This window comes from Saccopteryx leptura, chromosome 6, assembly GCF_036850995.1.
Source record: "Saccopteryx leptura isolate mSacLep1 chromosome 6, mSacLep1_pri_phased_curated, whole genome shotgun sequence".
Classification (NCBI taxonomy): Eukaryota; Metazoa; Chordata; class Mammalia; order Chiroptera; family Emballonuridae; genus Saccopteryx; species Saccopteryx leptura.
Window position 1 is genome coordinate 30,405,187 of NC_089508.1, and position 17,572 is coordinate 30,422,758.

The following is a 17,572-nucleotide window of genomic DNA, read 5'->3' on the forward strand; positions in this document are numbered from 1 at the left end:
GAGCCTTGGCTGCGGGAGGGGAAGAGAGAGACAGAGAGGAAGGAGAGGGGGAGGGGTGGAGAAGCAGATGGGCGCCTCTCCTGTGTGCCCTGGCCAGGAATTGAACCCGAACCTGGGACTTCTGCACGCCAGGCCGACGCTCTACCACTGAGCCAACCAGCCAGGGCCCAACCCCTGTTTTAAGTCATTTTTTAAGAAGTCAATTTAGCCTGACCTGTGGTGGCGCAGTGGATAAAGTGTCAACCTGGAAACGCTGAGGTTGCTGGTTCAAAACCCTGGCTTCCCAGGTCAAGGCACATATGGGAGTTGATGCTTCCTGCTCCTCCCCTTCTCTCTCTCTCTCTCTCTGTCTGTCTGTCTGTCTTACCTCTCTATAATAAATAAATAAAATCTAAAAAAAAAAAAAAAGTCAATTTAAAGAAAAATATTAAGTAAATATTTTTTTACGCCATGTAGGTGGTGTCCCAATGTGGAAATAATCATGAGTCAGTCACCTTGAGCTACTGAGGTTTGGAAAACGATGATTCGTCTCGGTGATCATAGCAAAACCTGAGGCCTTACTGATGCACACTGTGTCGTCACCCGATACTCAGTTTCGTCGTGTATCTTCCGGTATAGCTTTTGGAAGGCGCTCGATGGGGGAGCCACCAGCTCATCTTTCCTGTGTCCCCCCACCCAGCCGGATGCTTGTATTGGTCACTGGTGAGCACTGGCTGAGGCACTGCTCTCTCTCCAGGGTCGCTATCCTCCCTGCTCTGCCCTTGGCTCCCGTTAGTTTCCCAGGGATTGGTCACATCGGGAAGATGCCCCCCACACCCAGCACGTGGATAGCCTGGGAACGATGGACAGGGACTCCTTCAGTGGAGTGAGAGGCCAGGGAGGGGTCCGCTTTTTCCGAGAGTCCAGCCCTGTGCTGGGTCCCCAGGTGTGGAGGCTGTGTGGGCCCCTTGCCTTCCAGGAGCCCTATTCCGTCACATTCTAGAGGAAATGGAGAGTCACGCACCTGCAGCCGCGGGAATGATGAAAGGAGTGTCTGATGTTAAGTCGTGTGCCAGTGGTTTGGATGCGGAAGGAATAAATAATTCAGGAAAAGGGAGAGCAGTGAAGACTCATCAGTGACCATTTTAGGAATCAGGTGGAAACTGAAGTAGACCTGGGAGGCACAGGATTTCTCTCCGTCCTCTGGGTGGCACAGCGCTCGAGAGGTCTGGCTTCGGATCCCATTCCCGTCCCTCGCTGGCCTAACCTTCTGTGTCTGTTTCAGCACAGATACTGGGGATAATGATGTCTACCTGCTTCACAGGGTTGACTTAAAGATGAACCAAGGCGGTGTACACCAGCCACTTCACATACATCATGTAAAGAGCAACATGCTACTACATAGGAAGCAATCCATAATGGGTAGCTATTGTTATTACTTAATCAGCCATTTTGTTTATTGATACGGTAAGAATTTATTCTATGGTTGTTATGTGTCAGGGGCTGCTGGACTTCTCACCTCAATACTGTGGCTGCCGAGTCCTGGGGGTTTACTTACGAACAAGACACTTCATCAGGACAGTAATAATAATAGCTGTAGTGTCCTGTGTCATGCACCCCGCCAGGTGTTTATTCTTATACTGCCTTTAATCCCTGTCCCATTTTAATCGAAGCAGGAATAGAGGCGCCCGGTGTGTGACACTTGTCTGGGATCCCGTGGAGTGTCGAGCCTGGGATTTAAGGCATCTGCTCTTTTTCTGTTCCATACTGACTCTTGTCACTGTCACCCTAAACCCATTATGTCCCGCTGAACTTGGCTTCCTCAAATGGGCTTTGTCACTGCAGTTCCACTTGTCACTCTTGTCTGAAAGGCTGGAGACCTCTCCCTTCTCCACCAAGCCCCTCTATCTGGTTTATCACTAGGTTCTTAGTTCAGATGCATCTTTTCCTCTCTGTTCCCCTCACTCTGGCCAGGCACCCACTGACTTCGTCCTGACCTTTGAGTTGTTCTTGGGATTTGTTCTACTGCCCCACACGAGAGGTGAGGTTTACACAGTATTCTTTTATGGCATCCTAGATTTTGATAACGCATTCTTAAATTTCCCAAGAAGTAAAGTACAATAATTTGTTACTGCCGCAGCTGTTTGTCAGTGGTGGAAGCTTAGAATGGGTCCACTGCAGTGCTTCAGATGAGTAAGCTGTGTGAATATGACCTTTCTTTGCCTCCTGGGAAAGCATCTTGGGGAAGTATTGTCTCCATTCTGGGCTTGTTTTGTTTGTTTTTTAAGTGAGAGAGGAATAAGAGAGAGAGAGAGAAAGAGAGGGAGAGGGAGAGAAACAAACATCAATTTGTCGTTCCATTTATTTATGCACTCATTGGTTTATTCTTCTATGTGTACCGGCCTGGGATCAGACCCACACCCTTGCTGTATTGGGACGTTGTTCTAACCAACTGAGCTACCTGGCCAGAGCTCCATTCTGTTTTAAAAGGCAAAGCTTTCCTCTTTAACAAATGGCATTGGTATAGCTGGATTAACCACATAAAAAAAAAATGAAGTTGGACCCCTATCTCATCCAGTATACAAAAATTAACTAAGAATGAATGAATGACTTACATACAAAGCTGAAACCATATAACTCTCAGAAGAAAACATAGAGGTAAATCTCCACAAACTTGGATTTGGTGATGAATTCTTTGATAGTGTACCAAAAGCATGAACAACAGAAGAGAAAAATAGATAAAGTGGACTTCATCTAAATTAAAAAAATTTATTCATCAAAGGACATTATTAAGTGAAAAGACAGCCTACAGAAAGGGAAAAATATTTGCAAATCATATATTTGATAAGGGTCCAGTATCCAGAATATACAAAGAATTCTTCTAATTCAAAACAGACAAACAACAGACATTTTTCCAAAGGAGATATACAAATGGCTAAAAAAGCACCTGAAAGGATGCTCAGCATCATTAATCATTGGGGAAATGGAAGTCAGAACCACAATGAGATACCATTTCACAGCCACCAGGATAGTTATTAAAAAAAAGAAAAGGAAAAAGAAAATAAGTGTGGTGAGGATATGGAGAAATTGGAACTGTTACCCATTGCTGCTGGGAATGTAAACTGGTTCAACTACTGTGGAAAAGTTTGAGGATTCCTCAAAAAGTTAAACATAGAATTACCATGTAACCAAGTAATTCCACTCCTAGGTATATACCCCAAAGTGTTGAAAACAGGCACTCAAACAAATGTATGTACACACATGTTTGTAGCACTATTCACAGTAATCAAAAGAGGGACACAACCCAGGTGTCTCTTAGTGGACAGATGGATAAACACATTGTGGTACATTCACACAATGGAATGTTATTCAGTCACTAAAAGGAACGAAGTACTGATACAATGCATAATGTGGATGAATCTTGAAAGCATACTAAGTGGAGTAATCATATGTGTCACATATTATATGATTCCATATATGTGAAATATCCAAAATAGGTAAATCCCCAGATATAAAGATCAGATTGGTGATTGCCAGGGCTTACAAGGAAGGGAGAATGGGGAATAATTGCTTGATGGATATGGGGTTTCCTTGTGAGGGTGATGATTTTGGATCTAGATAGAGGTGGTAGTTGTACAACATTGTGAACATACTAAATACCATTAAATTTGTTCACTTTAAAATGGCTAATTTGTTATGTGAATTTCATCTCAATTTTTAAAAACTGCAAAAGAAACCATAAAGCTTTCACAAACTTGAAAACCACAATATTACTAGTAATACATGCTGGGTTGATGCCGGAATGTCAGGACACTGCTGTTAAGAATCATGGGCTGTAGCCCTGGCCAGTTGGCTCAGTAGTAGAGCGTCGGCCTGGCGTGTGGGAGTCCCGGGTTCGATTCCCGGCCAGGACACACAGGAGAAGCGCCCATCTGCTTTTCCACCCCTCCCTCTCTCCTTCCTCTCTGTCTCTCTCTTCCCCTCCCGCAGCCAAGGCTCCATTGGAGCAAAGTTGGCCCGGGCACTGAGGATGGCTCTGTGGCCTCTGCCTCAGGTGCTAAAATGGCTCTGATTGCTGCAGAGCGATGCCCCAGATGGGCAGAGCATTGCCCCCTGGTGGGCATGCTGGGTGGATCCCTGTCGGGAGCATGCGGGAGTCTGTCTGACTGCATCCCCGTTTCCAACTTCAGAAAAATACAAAAAGTAAAAAAATAAAAAAATAAATAAATAAAAAGAATCATGGGCTGTAACCATCTGCCAGGATTACTAGCTGGCTTCTTTTTATTTCTTTTTCTTTGTTTAATCCCTTCACTTTATTCATCCAGCCCCCAAACTCCCTCCCCTCTGACAGCTATCAGTCTGTTCCATGTATCTGTGAGTTTTTTTCTATTTTGTTTGTTTAGTTCCACATGTAATTATGTGGTATTTGTATTTCTCTAACTAGCTTATTTCACTTAGCATAATATTCTCCAAGTTCATCCATGTGCTCACAAATGGTAAGATTTCCTTCTTTTTTACAGCTGAATAGTATTCCCTTGTGCAAATGTACCACAGCTTTTTATCCACTCATCTACTGATGGGTACTTGGGCTGCTCCCAAGTCTTGGCTATTATAAATAAATAATGCTGCAATGAATGTAGGGGTGCATATACTCTCTTGAAGTAGTGTTTCAGGTTTCTTTGGATAATATCTTCCCAGAAGTGAAATAGCTGGGTCATAAGGCAGTTTGCTTTTTAATTATTTGAGGTAATTCCATACTGCTTTCCACAGTGGCTGCACTAATCTGCATTCCCACCAATAGTGCAGAAGGGCTCCCTTTTCTCCACATCCTCATCAATAAATGTTGTTTGTTTGTTTGTTTGTTTGTTTATTTATTTTTACAGAGACAGAGTCAGAGAGAGGGATAGATAGGGACAGACAGACAGGAATGGAGAGAGATGAGAAGCATCAATCATCAGTTTTTCGTTACAACACCTTAGTTGTTCATTGATTGCTTTGTCATATGTGCCTTGACCGTGGGCCTTCAGCAGACCGAGTAACCCCTTGTTCAAGCCAGTGACCTTGGGTCCAAGCTGGTGAGCTTTGCTCAAACCAGATGAGCCCACACTCAAGCTGGCGACCTCGGCGTCTCGAACCTGGGTCCTCTGCATCCCAGTCCAAGGCTCTATTCAGGCGTCCCCAAACTACGGCCCATGGGCTGCATGTGGGCACCTGCGGCAATTTATTCAGCCCCTGATGCCCTTCCGGAAGGGGCACCTCTTTCATTGGTGGTCAGTGAGAGGAGCACTGTATGTGGCAGCCCTCCAACAGTCTGAGGGACAGTGAACTGGCCCCCTGTGTAAAAAGTTTGGAGACCTGCGCTACCGCCTGGCCAGGCAGTTTGTTGATTTATTGATGATAGCCATTTTGAGAGGTGTGAGGTGATATCTCATTGTGGTTTTATTTTATATTTCTCTGATGATTAGTGACATTGAGTATCTTTTCTTGTTTTTGGCCATCTCTTTGTCCTCTTTGGAGAAGTGTCTATTTAGGTCCTTTGCCTATTTTCTAATTGGATTGGGGGGTTTTTGGTGTTGAGTTTTATATATTTTTTATAAATTTTGGATATTAACCCCTTATCAGATATATCATTGGCGAATATGTTCTCTCATTCAGTGGGAGGTCTTTTCATTTAGTTGATGGTTTCCTTTGCTGTGGAGAAGCTTTTTAGTTTGATGTAGTTCCATTTGTTTATTTTTCTTTTGTTTCCCTTGCCCAAAGAGATATATCAGAAAAAACATTCCTACAAGAAATGTCCAAGATTTTACTGCCTATCTTTTCTTCTAGGATTCTTTTTTTTTTTTTTTTTTTGTATTTTTCTGAAGCTGGAAACGGGGAAGCATTCAGACAGACTCCTGCATGCTCCCGACCGGGATCCACCCGGCATGCCCACCAGGGGGCGATGCTCTGCCCACCCGGGGCATCGCTCTGTTGTGACCAGAGCTAGTCTAGCGCCTGAGGCAGAGGCCATGGAGCCACCCCCAGCTCCTGGGCCATCTTTGCTCCAGTGGAGCCTTGGCTGTGGGAGGGGAAGAGAGAGACAGAGAGGAAGGAGAGGGGGAGGGGTGGAGAAGCAGATGGGTGCTTCTCCTGTGTGCCCTGGCCGGGAATCGAACCCGGGACTTCCGCACGCCAGGCCAACGCTCTACCACTGAGCCAAGAGGCCAGGGCCTCTTCTAGGATTCTTAAGGTTTTGAGTCTAACATTGAAGTCTATTTTGAGTTTATTCTCGTGTATAGTGTAAGAAGGTCTAGTTTTGTTGTTTTGCATGTAACTATCCAGTTTTCTCAACACCATTTATTGAATAGACTGTCTTCACCCTATTGTATGTTTTTGCTTCTTTTGTTAAATATTAATTCACTATAAATGTGTGTGTTTATTTCTGGGCTCTCTATTCTGTTCCATTGATCTATATTTCTGTTTTTATGCCAGTACCATGCTGTTTTGATTACTATGGCCATGTTGTGTAGTTTGATATCTGGTAGCATGATTTCTTCAACTTTGTTCTTCTTTCTCAAGATTGCTGTGACTATTAGGCCTTTTGTGGTTTCATATACATTTTTGGAATATTTGTTCAAGTTCTGTGAAATATGCCATTGGTATCTTGATAGAAATTGCTTTGAATCTATAGATTGTTTTGGATAGTATGGATATTTTAATGATGTTAATTTTTTTTCTTTAAGTAAGAGGAGGGGAATAGAGAGACTGATTCCTGCATGCATCCTGACTGGGATTCACCTGGCAACCCCATCTAGGGACGATGCTTGAATCAACTGAGCTATGATCGGTGCCTGAGGCCAATGCTCAAACCAACCGAGCTATCCTCGCTCAGGGCTGATGCTTAAACAGTCTAGCCACTGGCTGTGAAAGGGGAAAAGAGAAAGAAGGGAGAGGAGGAGGAGGAGAAGAGAAGTAGATGGTCGCTTCTCATGTGTGCTTTGATCAGGGATTGAACCCGGGACTTTTGCATGCAAGGCCGATGTTCTATTCACTAAGCCAACCAGCCAGGGCCTAAATGATGTTAATTCTTCCTAACAATTAACACGGTATATGCTTCCTCTTATTTGTATTCTCTTTACTTCCCTTCTTCAATGTCTTATAATTTTCAAGTACAAATTTTTTACATCCTTGGTTAAATTTATTCCTTGGAATTTTTTTTTAAATGCAAATTGTAAGTGGGATTGTTTTCTTAGTTTCCCTTTCTGATAATTCTTATTGTTCTATAAAAATGCAACTGATTGCCTTACCTGTGGTGAGCTCAGTGGATAGAACATCAACCTGGAATGTTGGGGTCACCAGTTCAAACCCCGAGCTAGCCTGGTCAAGGCACATGCAAGAAGCAACTATGGGCTGATGCTTCCTGCTCCTCTTCCCCTTTCCCGTCCCATCTTTCTCTCTCTCTATCTCTCTCCTCTCTAAAATCAATAAATAAAATCTTTTTTAAAAAATGCAATTGACAGCTCTGGCTAGTTGGCTTAGTGGTAGAGCGTCGGCCAGGTGTGTGGAAGTCTCACATTTGATTCCCAGCCAGGGCACACAGGAGAAGCACCCATCTGTCTCTCCACCCCTCCCCCTCTCCTTTCTTGTCTCTCTTTTCCTCTCCCGCAGCCAAGGCTCCATTGGAGCAAAGTTGACCCAGGTGCTGAGGATAGCTCTATGGCCTCTGCCTCAGGCCCTAGAATGGCTCCAGTTGCAATGGAGCAACGCCCCTGGGCAGAGCATCGCCCCCTGGTGGGCTTGCCGGGTGGATCCCAGTTGGGCGCATGTGGGAGTCTGTCCCTCTGCCTCCCTGCTTCTCACTTCAGAAAAATACAAAAAAAAATGCAAATGCAACTGATTTCTGTATATTTATTTTGGAACCTGCTACTTTATTGAATTCATCGTTCAGTTCTAGTAGTTTTGGTGGAATCGTAGGGTTTTCTATATACAGTATCTCATCATCTGCAGAACTGTCTGGCTTCTGATTATGGCTTCTCCTCTTGACTGAGGGCAGGACACCTTAGCCAGGGATTTCTAACTCCTATGACTTCAGGGACCCAACCCACTGTGATAATTGTTTGAGACCCACGGGGTGCACGGCAGCAGGGAGCAGTGGGACTAGGTGAAACCAGCTGGACCTGCCTGTCTGTAGGCATTCAGATTCAGACTGGCAGTCTCCAGGCCGATTCTTGCCTATCTCTGTTGTTCTGCTTTCGTTCTTTTTTTTTTTTATTTTTTGTATTTTTCTGAAGTTGGAAACGGGGATGCAGTCAGACAGACTCCCGCATGCTCCCGACCGGGATCCACCCAGCATGCCCACCAGGGGGCGATGCTCTGCCCATCTTGGGGCGTTGCTTTGTTGCAACCAGAGCCATTCTAGTGCCTGAGGCAGAGGCCATAGAACCATCCTCAGCACCCGGGCCATCTTTGCTCCAATGGAGCCTTGGCTGCGGGAGGGGAAGAGAGAGACAGAGAGGAAGGAGAGGGGGAGGGGTGGAGAAGCAGATGGGCACCTCTCCTGTGTGCCCTGGCCGGGAATCGAACCCAGGACTCCTGCACGCCAGGCCGACGCTCTACCACTGAGCCAACCGGTCAGGGCCTTGCTTTCCTTCTTAATCCTTTAACAGACTAGTCTATTTTTAAAAAATCATCTGCAGTATGCCATTGAATTGCTAAAATCCACTTCCTGTAACAGAACCTAAACTTCTCTGCTTCCCCTTCCCTCACAGCATCTGAGGAAGTTCAGCTGGTCCCATACCTGCCATGAAACCCTCACCCTCCTCCCCACTGCACCCTGCGCCAGCTGCCAGGAGATGGGGTGACAGGACCAAACCTCACTGACTGTGGAAGAGGGAGGGTTCTCGCTGAACCTTTGGTTCAAAGGCGGCTCGGCAGCTGGTGGCCCCTCCTCAGAGGGAGTGGTGGGCTTCTCTGGTGTCACCTTCGGTTAGTGTCAGCAACCTGAGTGCACATGTGCCCATTGCCTCTGTTTGAGGAGAGGGGGAGAGAGGCACAGAAGAATCTAGAAAGATTTATTTCCAGGAGTGTAGAACCCCCCCAGTTCACTTTGAGGGGCACAGCCCCAGCCCCCAAAGGCTTGCTGCCAGCACCTGTGTGTAAGCTGCTGCTATGACAAACAGTTCTTGGGTGTAGGTGCTTGTGGAAGGGCTTTTATTAGGTGACATGGAGAAAGGGTTTTTGTCTGTTTGTTTAGTCTGCCCAAGCATTCAGAGGCCTGGACCCATACAGTGTGCTGGACGCTTGGAGGGGGAGGCGTGTGCCGGGGGAGGGTGTGCAGGAAGGAGACTTAGTCCATTGTGGCTAGGGAGTGGCTGGCACTGTGTTCTTTCGTGCCTCCAGCTCTGTAGCTGCTTGCATTCTCTCTCTCTTTCTCCTTTTTTTTTTTTTTTAAATTTTATTTATTGATTTTACAGAGAGGAATGGGGGGAGCGAGAAGTAACTCATAGTTGCTTCACTTTAGTCATTCATTGCTTGCTTGTTGCATGTGCCTTGATCGGGCAAGCCCAGGGTTTTGAACTGGCCACCTCAGCATCCCAGGTCGATGCTCTATCCACTGTGCCACCCCAGGTCAGGCTGCTTGCATTCCCTCTTTACTGACAATTTTCTGAGGAGCTCATAGGACTTAGAGATCTTTGGTAGCAATTCAGTGGACATTTGCTGAGCCGGGGGGCTCGTCAGGAAAAGTACAGTTGTGTGACTTTAGGGACCTGCCTGTGGCCCTTGCCCTAAAACTGCCCCCTCCCCCCCAGTGGCAGAGAGAATCCTTCTTCCCTGAAATCCTATGTTCAGAACTCTGAATCCCACATGACTCAGTGCCTGGCCCACAAAAGATTGTGTTTGCCCTGGGCCTTTGATACCATCCCACTTGGGAAAATGGAGGCTTGCCTTCCACCGGCCCAAGGAGTTGGGCAGAGTTCCTTGGCTTAGTTTACAGTGCTGTAATCAATTTGTCCTTTTGGAGGAGATGGGCACACTTCTCGCCAGAACTGTCCTATGGATGAGGTGGCGGCCTCATCTGCTGTCCTAGGAACGCCAAGGTGGCTCCCACACCACGTGGCTTTCGTGTTATAACTCTGGAGACAGGGCTGAGGATATAACCAGCTCAGTGCACCGTTCCTTCCTTCCTGGGCCATGTTCCCAGAGAACATCACCGGTGGGGACCTGTGTGTGCCCTCTGTTCCTGTCAGCCAGTTCTCAGTGGGTAGGGGTGAGTTCCTGGATTATAGGGAATCTCTGTGTCCCAAAATGTGTTTTCTTAAGAGTAATTCGAATTGGTTTATGGAAACTGTTCACACACTGAAACCTTGAAAATCCAACGTGCATCTCTGTCCCTTGTGGCCCGCGAGTGGTTACAGCCCCTGCGTGCCCTGGCAGGCAGGAAGCCCAAGCAGCCCCTCCTCAGAAGGGTCAGCTGGGACCTCCCAACTCCTTCCCCAGGGTGTGGACGGGCTGAATGGTAGGAATGGTAAGAGAGAAGGCTCCCAAGTCAGGCTGCCCAAGTTTCAGTCCTGGCTTGTTAGTGTGGTGGCCTTGGAAAGTTTATTTCCTGGTGCTGTAACTCAGTGTCCCCATCGTAAGTTCCTCTGTCAACCAGAGGTGGCAATAGTGCCCACCTCATAAGGCTGTTGGGAGGGTTGGAGATAATGCCTAGGAAAGACTCTGGATAAAAATGGATGCACCGTTGGTGTTCGAGAGATGATGGCTCCTACCATCCGTCAGTCTGGCGGCTGCGTGACGGTGCCTGCGGGAGAGGACAGGCGGGTGCAGGAGGGCTCTGTGACTAGTGACTAATGCTGCCGTCTGGTCTCTTCTGTGTTCCCTTCCTTGCCAGTCCTGGTCCTCCAGAAGGTGGAGAATGGAGACCTGAGCAACAAGATTCTGAAGATCACTGATTTCGGCCTGGCTCGGGAGTGGCACCGAACCACCAAGATGAGCGCGGCAGGGACATATGCTTGGATGGCACCTGAAGTCATTCGTGCCTCCATGTTTTCCAAAGGCAGCGATGTGTGGAGGTAAGGGCCAGAGGTGTGGGCTCAGGGATCCCCAGATCTGCTTTGGACTTGGAGAATTGAGGTTGCGTAGACTCCCAGGAACCCCAAGTAGGTTTAAGTGACCCCGTCAGAGCAGTCTACACTAATTCCCGTGCTGCCAGGGGACAATTTCCAATTTCCTCATCTACCAGAAATCCCTCTGGTGTTGTAGAAAGTATACACTATGCAGGCCCCTCTGTTGGTGACTGCTCCCTGGGGAAGATCAGCATATTCCAGGGGCAGTGTGTACTGCCGCCAGGGCCTCTAGGGTGGGGAGGGCGCCCGCTCTCCCGGAGACCTCCACCGGGGGCAGTGTGTACTGCCGTCAGGGCCTCTAGGATGGGGAGGGCGCCCGCTCTCCCGGAGACCTCCACCGGGGGCAGTGTGTACTGCCGTCAGGGCCTCTAGGGTGGGGAGGGCGCCCGCTCTCCCGGAGACCTCCACCGGGGGCAGTGTGTACTGCCGTCAGGGCCTCTAGGGTGGGGAGGGCACCTGCTCTCCTGGAGACCTCCACCAGGGGCAGTGTGTACTGCCGTCAGGGCCTCTAGGGTGGGGAGGGCGCTCGCTCTCCTGGAGACCTCCACCAGGCTCACCTGCCTTGCTTAGCAACAGTGGCTGTTACTGCTCGACTTGTCCTCACTGGAAGCTCCTGGACCGGGAAATATTCTCTGTGCTGTCTGTCTCTCTCTCCCTCTCTCTCTTTTTTCTTCCAGTTATCCAGTTGAACCTTTTAGTCTATCTGTTGAATATGGGAAAAGACAGGTCCTGGGCATGTGCCCAGAAATGCAGAGTTGCAGATTAGACCAGCTGTTCCCCTAGTAAATGTCAGCCCAAGAGGTCACAAGGACATGGATCTAAATTCTTGTCCCCACTGACAGGATGAGCATCTACAGAGCATGCACACTCCTGGCTGTGAGACAGCGCATCACCTTGCTGTGCAAAAGAAAGGACGACAGGTTACCCCTGCACTCCAGCCTGGGAAGTCGTGGCTTCCACGTGGCTCAGTGTCTGGCTGTAAGAGAATGTGGGGATGATGCTAATAGGTTTTACTGTCATACACTCCAAAGACTGCTGCCGCTACAGTGATTTGGGCAGGTACATTCTTGGTGGAAAAGGAAAACCCAAATGCCCAATGTAGGATCTTCTCCTGGTGTTAGAAATGACAGAGGAGGAAGAGCGAGGCCGTGGCGGGGCTCTGTCCATCATGGAAGGAACAAGGCAGGACCTTTCAACTTTTGCCCAAAGTGTCCTCGTTCTAAGACTAACCTCCAGGTCTTGCCCTTAAACCACAGATCCTGAAAGCAGGCTTGAGGATCTGCCACAACCTACTTCTAAAGAGAACTTATATTGATATGTTGGCGTGTTTATTCCTGTTCACATGCTCATCCACCCGTCCCTTAAAATGGGATCATTCTGTTTTTTAAGCTACTGTTTAAATATAATATTGCATGAGCCTATCAATAAATATTTATTGTCAGTAAAAATATTAATGTATGTATTACATATATGTTAGTAAGTGCATCATCATTTTGAATGAGGGTCTGGTTAACAAGAAGAAGAATTGTATGTTATTTTGTAATTTGCAAAGTGTTTCACATATAGTAAGTTCAGTTGTCCTGGCCAAAGATTAATAAACAGTCAGTGTGGTTCCTGAATGTGGGATCACAGCTGATTGCCAACTGCAAGAGCCCATTCAGGGGCCACCTGTCCTTTCAGAGCGTGGCCCTGGAGTTGACAGTTATTGCTAATAAACAGGTTATCTCTAATTTAGAGATAACACGGGTTGATCAGAAAGCAGTCCTGGTCCAGTTCAGGTGCAGAATTGCTGCGCCTTTTAGTTGGGAAGGATTGCTCTCCATTCCAATGCTTTTCTTCAAGTCGAAAAAAATAAAACACACCTCCCCCACCTTCACCATACCAAACAGTGGAGAGGGTTACTGCACCTGTGGATCCAGGTGGCTAATTAGAGACAAGCAGGTGGACTCCCAGAGGGTTCAGGTTAGGCAGGGAGGGTTCTCGGGGAGTCGCTGGCAGCGCTGTGGGAGCTGGCATTCTCTGTGGGGGAGGGACTCCGAGGCCATGTGTTAGCTGCTACCTCCAGGCTGCTTTGAAATGGTCTTGAAAGGACCCCTTCACCTGTTTTCTCAGACCCGGGAGGGCTGCAAAGCAGGCTAAACCTGTGGGCTTCTGCCCACATCTCCCTGGGGTTCAGACCCAACTAACCTGTATTTCTCCAGTTTCCTTCCTGGGCTCTGTGCCTGTGAAAGGAATTCCAAGACCTCCTTTCTATCACCCACCTTCTGTTACAAAAATAAACAAACACTGGCAGAGGAAAACTGGCTGGGTTAGTCACCCCAGAAAGGCTTCTGGCCAGAAGGCCGATGTCCTTCCACAGGGCTCGTCCGGGCACAGTGGGCCCCCCCAGCTCCCAAGGACACTTCTCGTGTCAGGCTCTTTCCAAGGCCGATGTCCTTCCACAGGGCTCTGTCCGGGCACAGTGGGCTCCCCCAGCTCCCACAGACACTTCTCGTGTCAGGCTCTTTCCAAGGCCGATGTCCTTCCCCAGGGCTCGTCCGGGCACAGTGGGCTCCCCCAGCTCCCACAGACACTTCTCGTGTCAGGCTCTTTCCAAGGCCGATGTCCTTCCACAGGGCTGTCCGGGCACAGTGGGCTCCCCCAGCTCCCACGGACACTTCTCGTGTCAGGCTCTTTCCAAGGCCGACGTCCTTCCCCAGGGCTCTGTCCGGGCACAGTGGGCTCCTCCCGCTCCCACAGCCACTTCTCGTGTCAGGCTCTTTCCAAGGCCGATGTCCTTCCACAGGGCTCTGTCCGGGCACAGTGGGCTCCCCCCAGCTCCCAAGGACACTTCTCGTGTCAGGCTCTTTCCAAGGCTGATGTCCTTCCACGGGGCTCTGTCCGGGCACAGTGGGCTCCCCCAGCTCCCACAGACACTTTTCGTGTCAGGTTCTTTCCAAGGCCGATGTCCTTCCACAGGGCTCTGTCCGGGCACAGTGGGCTCCCCCCGCTCCCACAGCCACTTCTCGTGTCAGGCTCTTTCCAAGGCTGATGTCCTTCCACGGGGCTCTGTCCGGGCACAGTGGGCTCCCCCAGCTCCCACAGACACTTTTCGTGTCAGGTTCTTTCCAAGGCCGATGTCCTTCCACAGGGCTCGTCCGGGCACAGTGGGCTCCCCCAGCTCCCACAGCCACTTCTCGTGTCAGGTTCTTTCCAAGGGGGACACGGTGCCTGCCAGCTGTAGATGGCCATTTCTGGATGAGGGACAGGTGTTGCATATTCCTTGCAGCTATCTGTAAGGTGCAGGGATGGCTGTCTCTGTTGTACAGAGGAGGGGACTGAGGTTTGGAGGCGTGGACTTACTTTGCAGGGTCACACAGCTGGGGAGTGGCAGAGCAGGCATTTGACTCGAGTGGCAGGGCAGGCATTTGACTCGAGTCTGTCTCAGTGCTTCTTGAGCAGCAGTCTTCCCGTTTCACTTAGTTTTAGAGCCCTTCGACTGGAATGGAATGTCGAGGAGCAAAGAAGCAGGCCAGGAATGAGCAGAGCTGCCCCTGTTGAATGTTGGGGGAGGGGGTGAGCGTGCTGCCTCCTGTTTTATCCAGGTCACCTGAGGCGTCTCCATGGGTCACCTAGGGCTCCATGTGAAAACCATCACAGAGGGGACACTGGGACACAAAGAGGACATGTGTTTGGATCTTTGAGACACTCTCTTTCCAGGAGGTTATATCACCAGTTGTCTTTGCCTGGATTGGAGAAAGGGGTTCTTTGGGACCTTGGATTTTCATTCCTTAGGGCAGAGGTGGGCAGAGATGGGCAGTAATGCCCAGAGCAGGCCACTGGTGATGAAAGTCACACTAACCCAGGAATCTAATCAGCAGTGCTGAGATTTCCTAGAGATACTTGGTAGAAGCTACCCAGCATGACCACTGTCTGGGTAAGTCCCATTAAAGGTTTGGCAGGAAATACAATAGTGCCATTCTTGGTGGTATGCAGGGCTTACTTCTAGGGTACCCCCTGCACCCTGCAGGACCACCTCACCATGCACTCACTTCCTCACCCATCCACCAACTCACTAACTGCGTGCCTACCATGTACGAGAGCCTGAGCAAGGCCCTGAGAAAGCAGATTAAAAACTACTGTCCCGCCTGACCTGTGGTGGCGCAGTGGATAAAGTGTCGACCTGGAGGCCCTGGCCGGTTGGCTCAGCGGTAGAGCGTCGGCCTAGCGTGCGGAGGACCCGGGTTCGATTCCCGGCCAGGGCACACAGGAGAAGCGCCCATTTGCTTCTCCACCCCTCTGCCGCGCTTTCCTCTCTGTCTCTCTCTTCCCCTCCCGCAGCCAAGGCTCCATTGGAGCAAAGATGGCCCGGGCGCTGGGGATGGCTCCTCGGCCTCTGCCCCAGGCGCTAGAGTGGCTCTGGTCGCAATATGGCGACGCCCAGGATGGGCAGAGCATCGCCCCCTGGTGGGCAGAGCGCCGCCCCATGGTGGGCGTGCCGGGTGGATCCCGGTCGGGCGCATGCGGGAGTCTGTCTGACTGTCTCTCCCTGTTTCCAGCTTCAGAAAAATGAAAAAAAAAAAAAAAAAAAAAAAAAAAAAAAGTGTCGACCTGGAATGCTGAGGTCGCCGGTTCAAAACCCTGGGCTTGCCTGGTCAAGGCACATATGGGAGTTGATGCTTCCTGCTCCTCCCCCTGTTCTCTCTCTATCTCTCCTTCTCTCTCTCTCTCTCCCCCCTCTCTCTAATAAAAATGAATAAATAAAATGTTAAAAAGTAAATAAATAAATTTTTAAAAAAAACAAACAAAAAAAACCTACTGTCCCTGCCCCCTAGGAGCCCACAGGCTGGTGGACAGACAACTACAATCTGGGGCAGCCCAAACAAAGGCTGAGTAACACCTGGGGGTGTTAGGGAAGGCTTCATAAAGTATCTAATCGTGCCCATCGGCCTCAGTCTAAAATCCAGCTCCCCGTCTGGACAAGACATGACTTGCAACCATCTGTCAGGCTTTTCTCTGTCAAGTTGCATAAAGAAAACAAAAGTATTTGGAGGGATCACTGGGGTAAAGCCATTGTCCAAGGAGCCTGACCAGACCATTCTCAGGGTCCATCTGTAGGGATCCCCCAGATACCCGGGCACGTTGCTGCTCTTTGGAGCCAGGCCGGGCCACTGGGCTTCTTTCAAGACAAATTCGTGTCCTTGTACGTGCTGCTCCCCCTTTCTGGAGCGCTGGCTGTCCCTTCACTCCGAGTCTAGGGTTAGCAGCCCCTGCCGCATCCTGGTCCGGTGTGGATGATCCTCCTCTGTACTCTTACAGCATCTATGTTGTGACTCATTTCGGCGTCTTGGAATTGGTGTGTTTTCTCTTCTTCTCACGAGTCTCTTCATGGATAAGATCTGTATCTTCTATCCTGTATCCAAGTGCCTGGTACTGAACTTGATGCATAAGAAATATTTAGTAGATGTTTAAAATGAGTGAGTAAATGGTGGTATATTTGAGTCAGACCTTGATAGACTATTAGAGTTTACCAGGCAGAGAAATGGTAGAAGGGCATTCTAGAGAGAAAGAATTGTAAGTTGGTCCAGGGTCCACCATGACTTACATCATGTATGCCCTTTCTATACACTGCTGAACCTATCTAAAACTTGCTTTCCTCATCTGCAAAATGACGATGAAACTTATCTCACAGGTTTGTTATAAGGATTCAAGATGATGTTTGTAAATGGCATAGCCCCCTTCACATGCCAGGTACCATGATACAATAGATACCGGGTTTATTATTTTTTTAAATTATTATGATTTCTTGTTGTTTGTAAACTACTGACGACCATTAAAAAAATTTGAGATTTATGTTGAAAACAAGGAGAGCCACTGTTCCAACTGTTCATGCTCTTGTGTTTCCTCACCCTGACTTATTCCTGGGAGGATTAAATGCTACATAGTTCTGTCTTGTTCTGATCGTGAATTTGTAGAATAATAATTACGCTAAGCTTTATGCTCCTCGTTCTCTGACTTCCAGGACCTGTGAAAAGAAATTTTTCATGTGAACTTGCAGGTAGGGAGGGAACTCTGAAGTCCTCACAGCTGACGATCTCTGTCCCTCTGGTGCTGGCCACCATGGTGAAACTTTCCCCTCTGAATTACACAGAGGTGTCCATGAAGGACTCACACTGAGGGGACCAGGAATCTATCCAAAGATAGAGACAGATACTCACATGCACCCTGACCAGCATCCACCTGGTAACCCCTGTCTGAGGCCGATGCTCAAATCAACCATGCTATTTTTAGTGCCCGAGGCCAAAGTGCTTGGACCAACCAAGCCATCCTCAGTGTCCAGGGTCAACACTCAAACCAGTCAAGCCAGTGGCTTCGGGAGGAGAAGAGAGACAGAAGAGGGAGGGAGAGGGGATGAGAAGCAGATGGTTACTTTTCTTGTGCACCCTGACTGGGGATTGAACTGGGGATGTCCATACACCAGGCTGACACTCTGTCTACTGTGCCAACCA

General features: G+C 48.7%; 1 protein-coding gene and 1 non-coding gene across 3 annotated transcripts in view; one reads left to right on the forward strand and one right to left on the reverse strand.

Moving 5' to 3' along the window:
• MAP3K9 (mitogen-activated protein kinase kinase kinase 9) overlaps positions 1-17,572 on the forward strand; it is a 78,525-nt gene that overhangs the window by 40,804 nt on the left and 20,149 nt on the right. For both annotated transcript variants that reach the window (XM_066344583.1, XM_066344582.1), the window contains exon 3: positions 10,850-11,030. In XM_066344583.1, the coding sequence (XP_066200680.1) occupies positions 10,850-11,030 (181 nt within the window). The remainder of the gene's footprint in view (positions 1-10,849; positions 11,031-17,572) is intronic.
• On the reverse strand, positions 9,040-9,157 carry LOC136377904 (small nucleolar RNA SNORA68). The gene has a single exon (XR_010746516.1). It is a non-coding gene; the product is annotated as a small nucleolar RNA SNORA68 (small nucleolar RNA).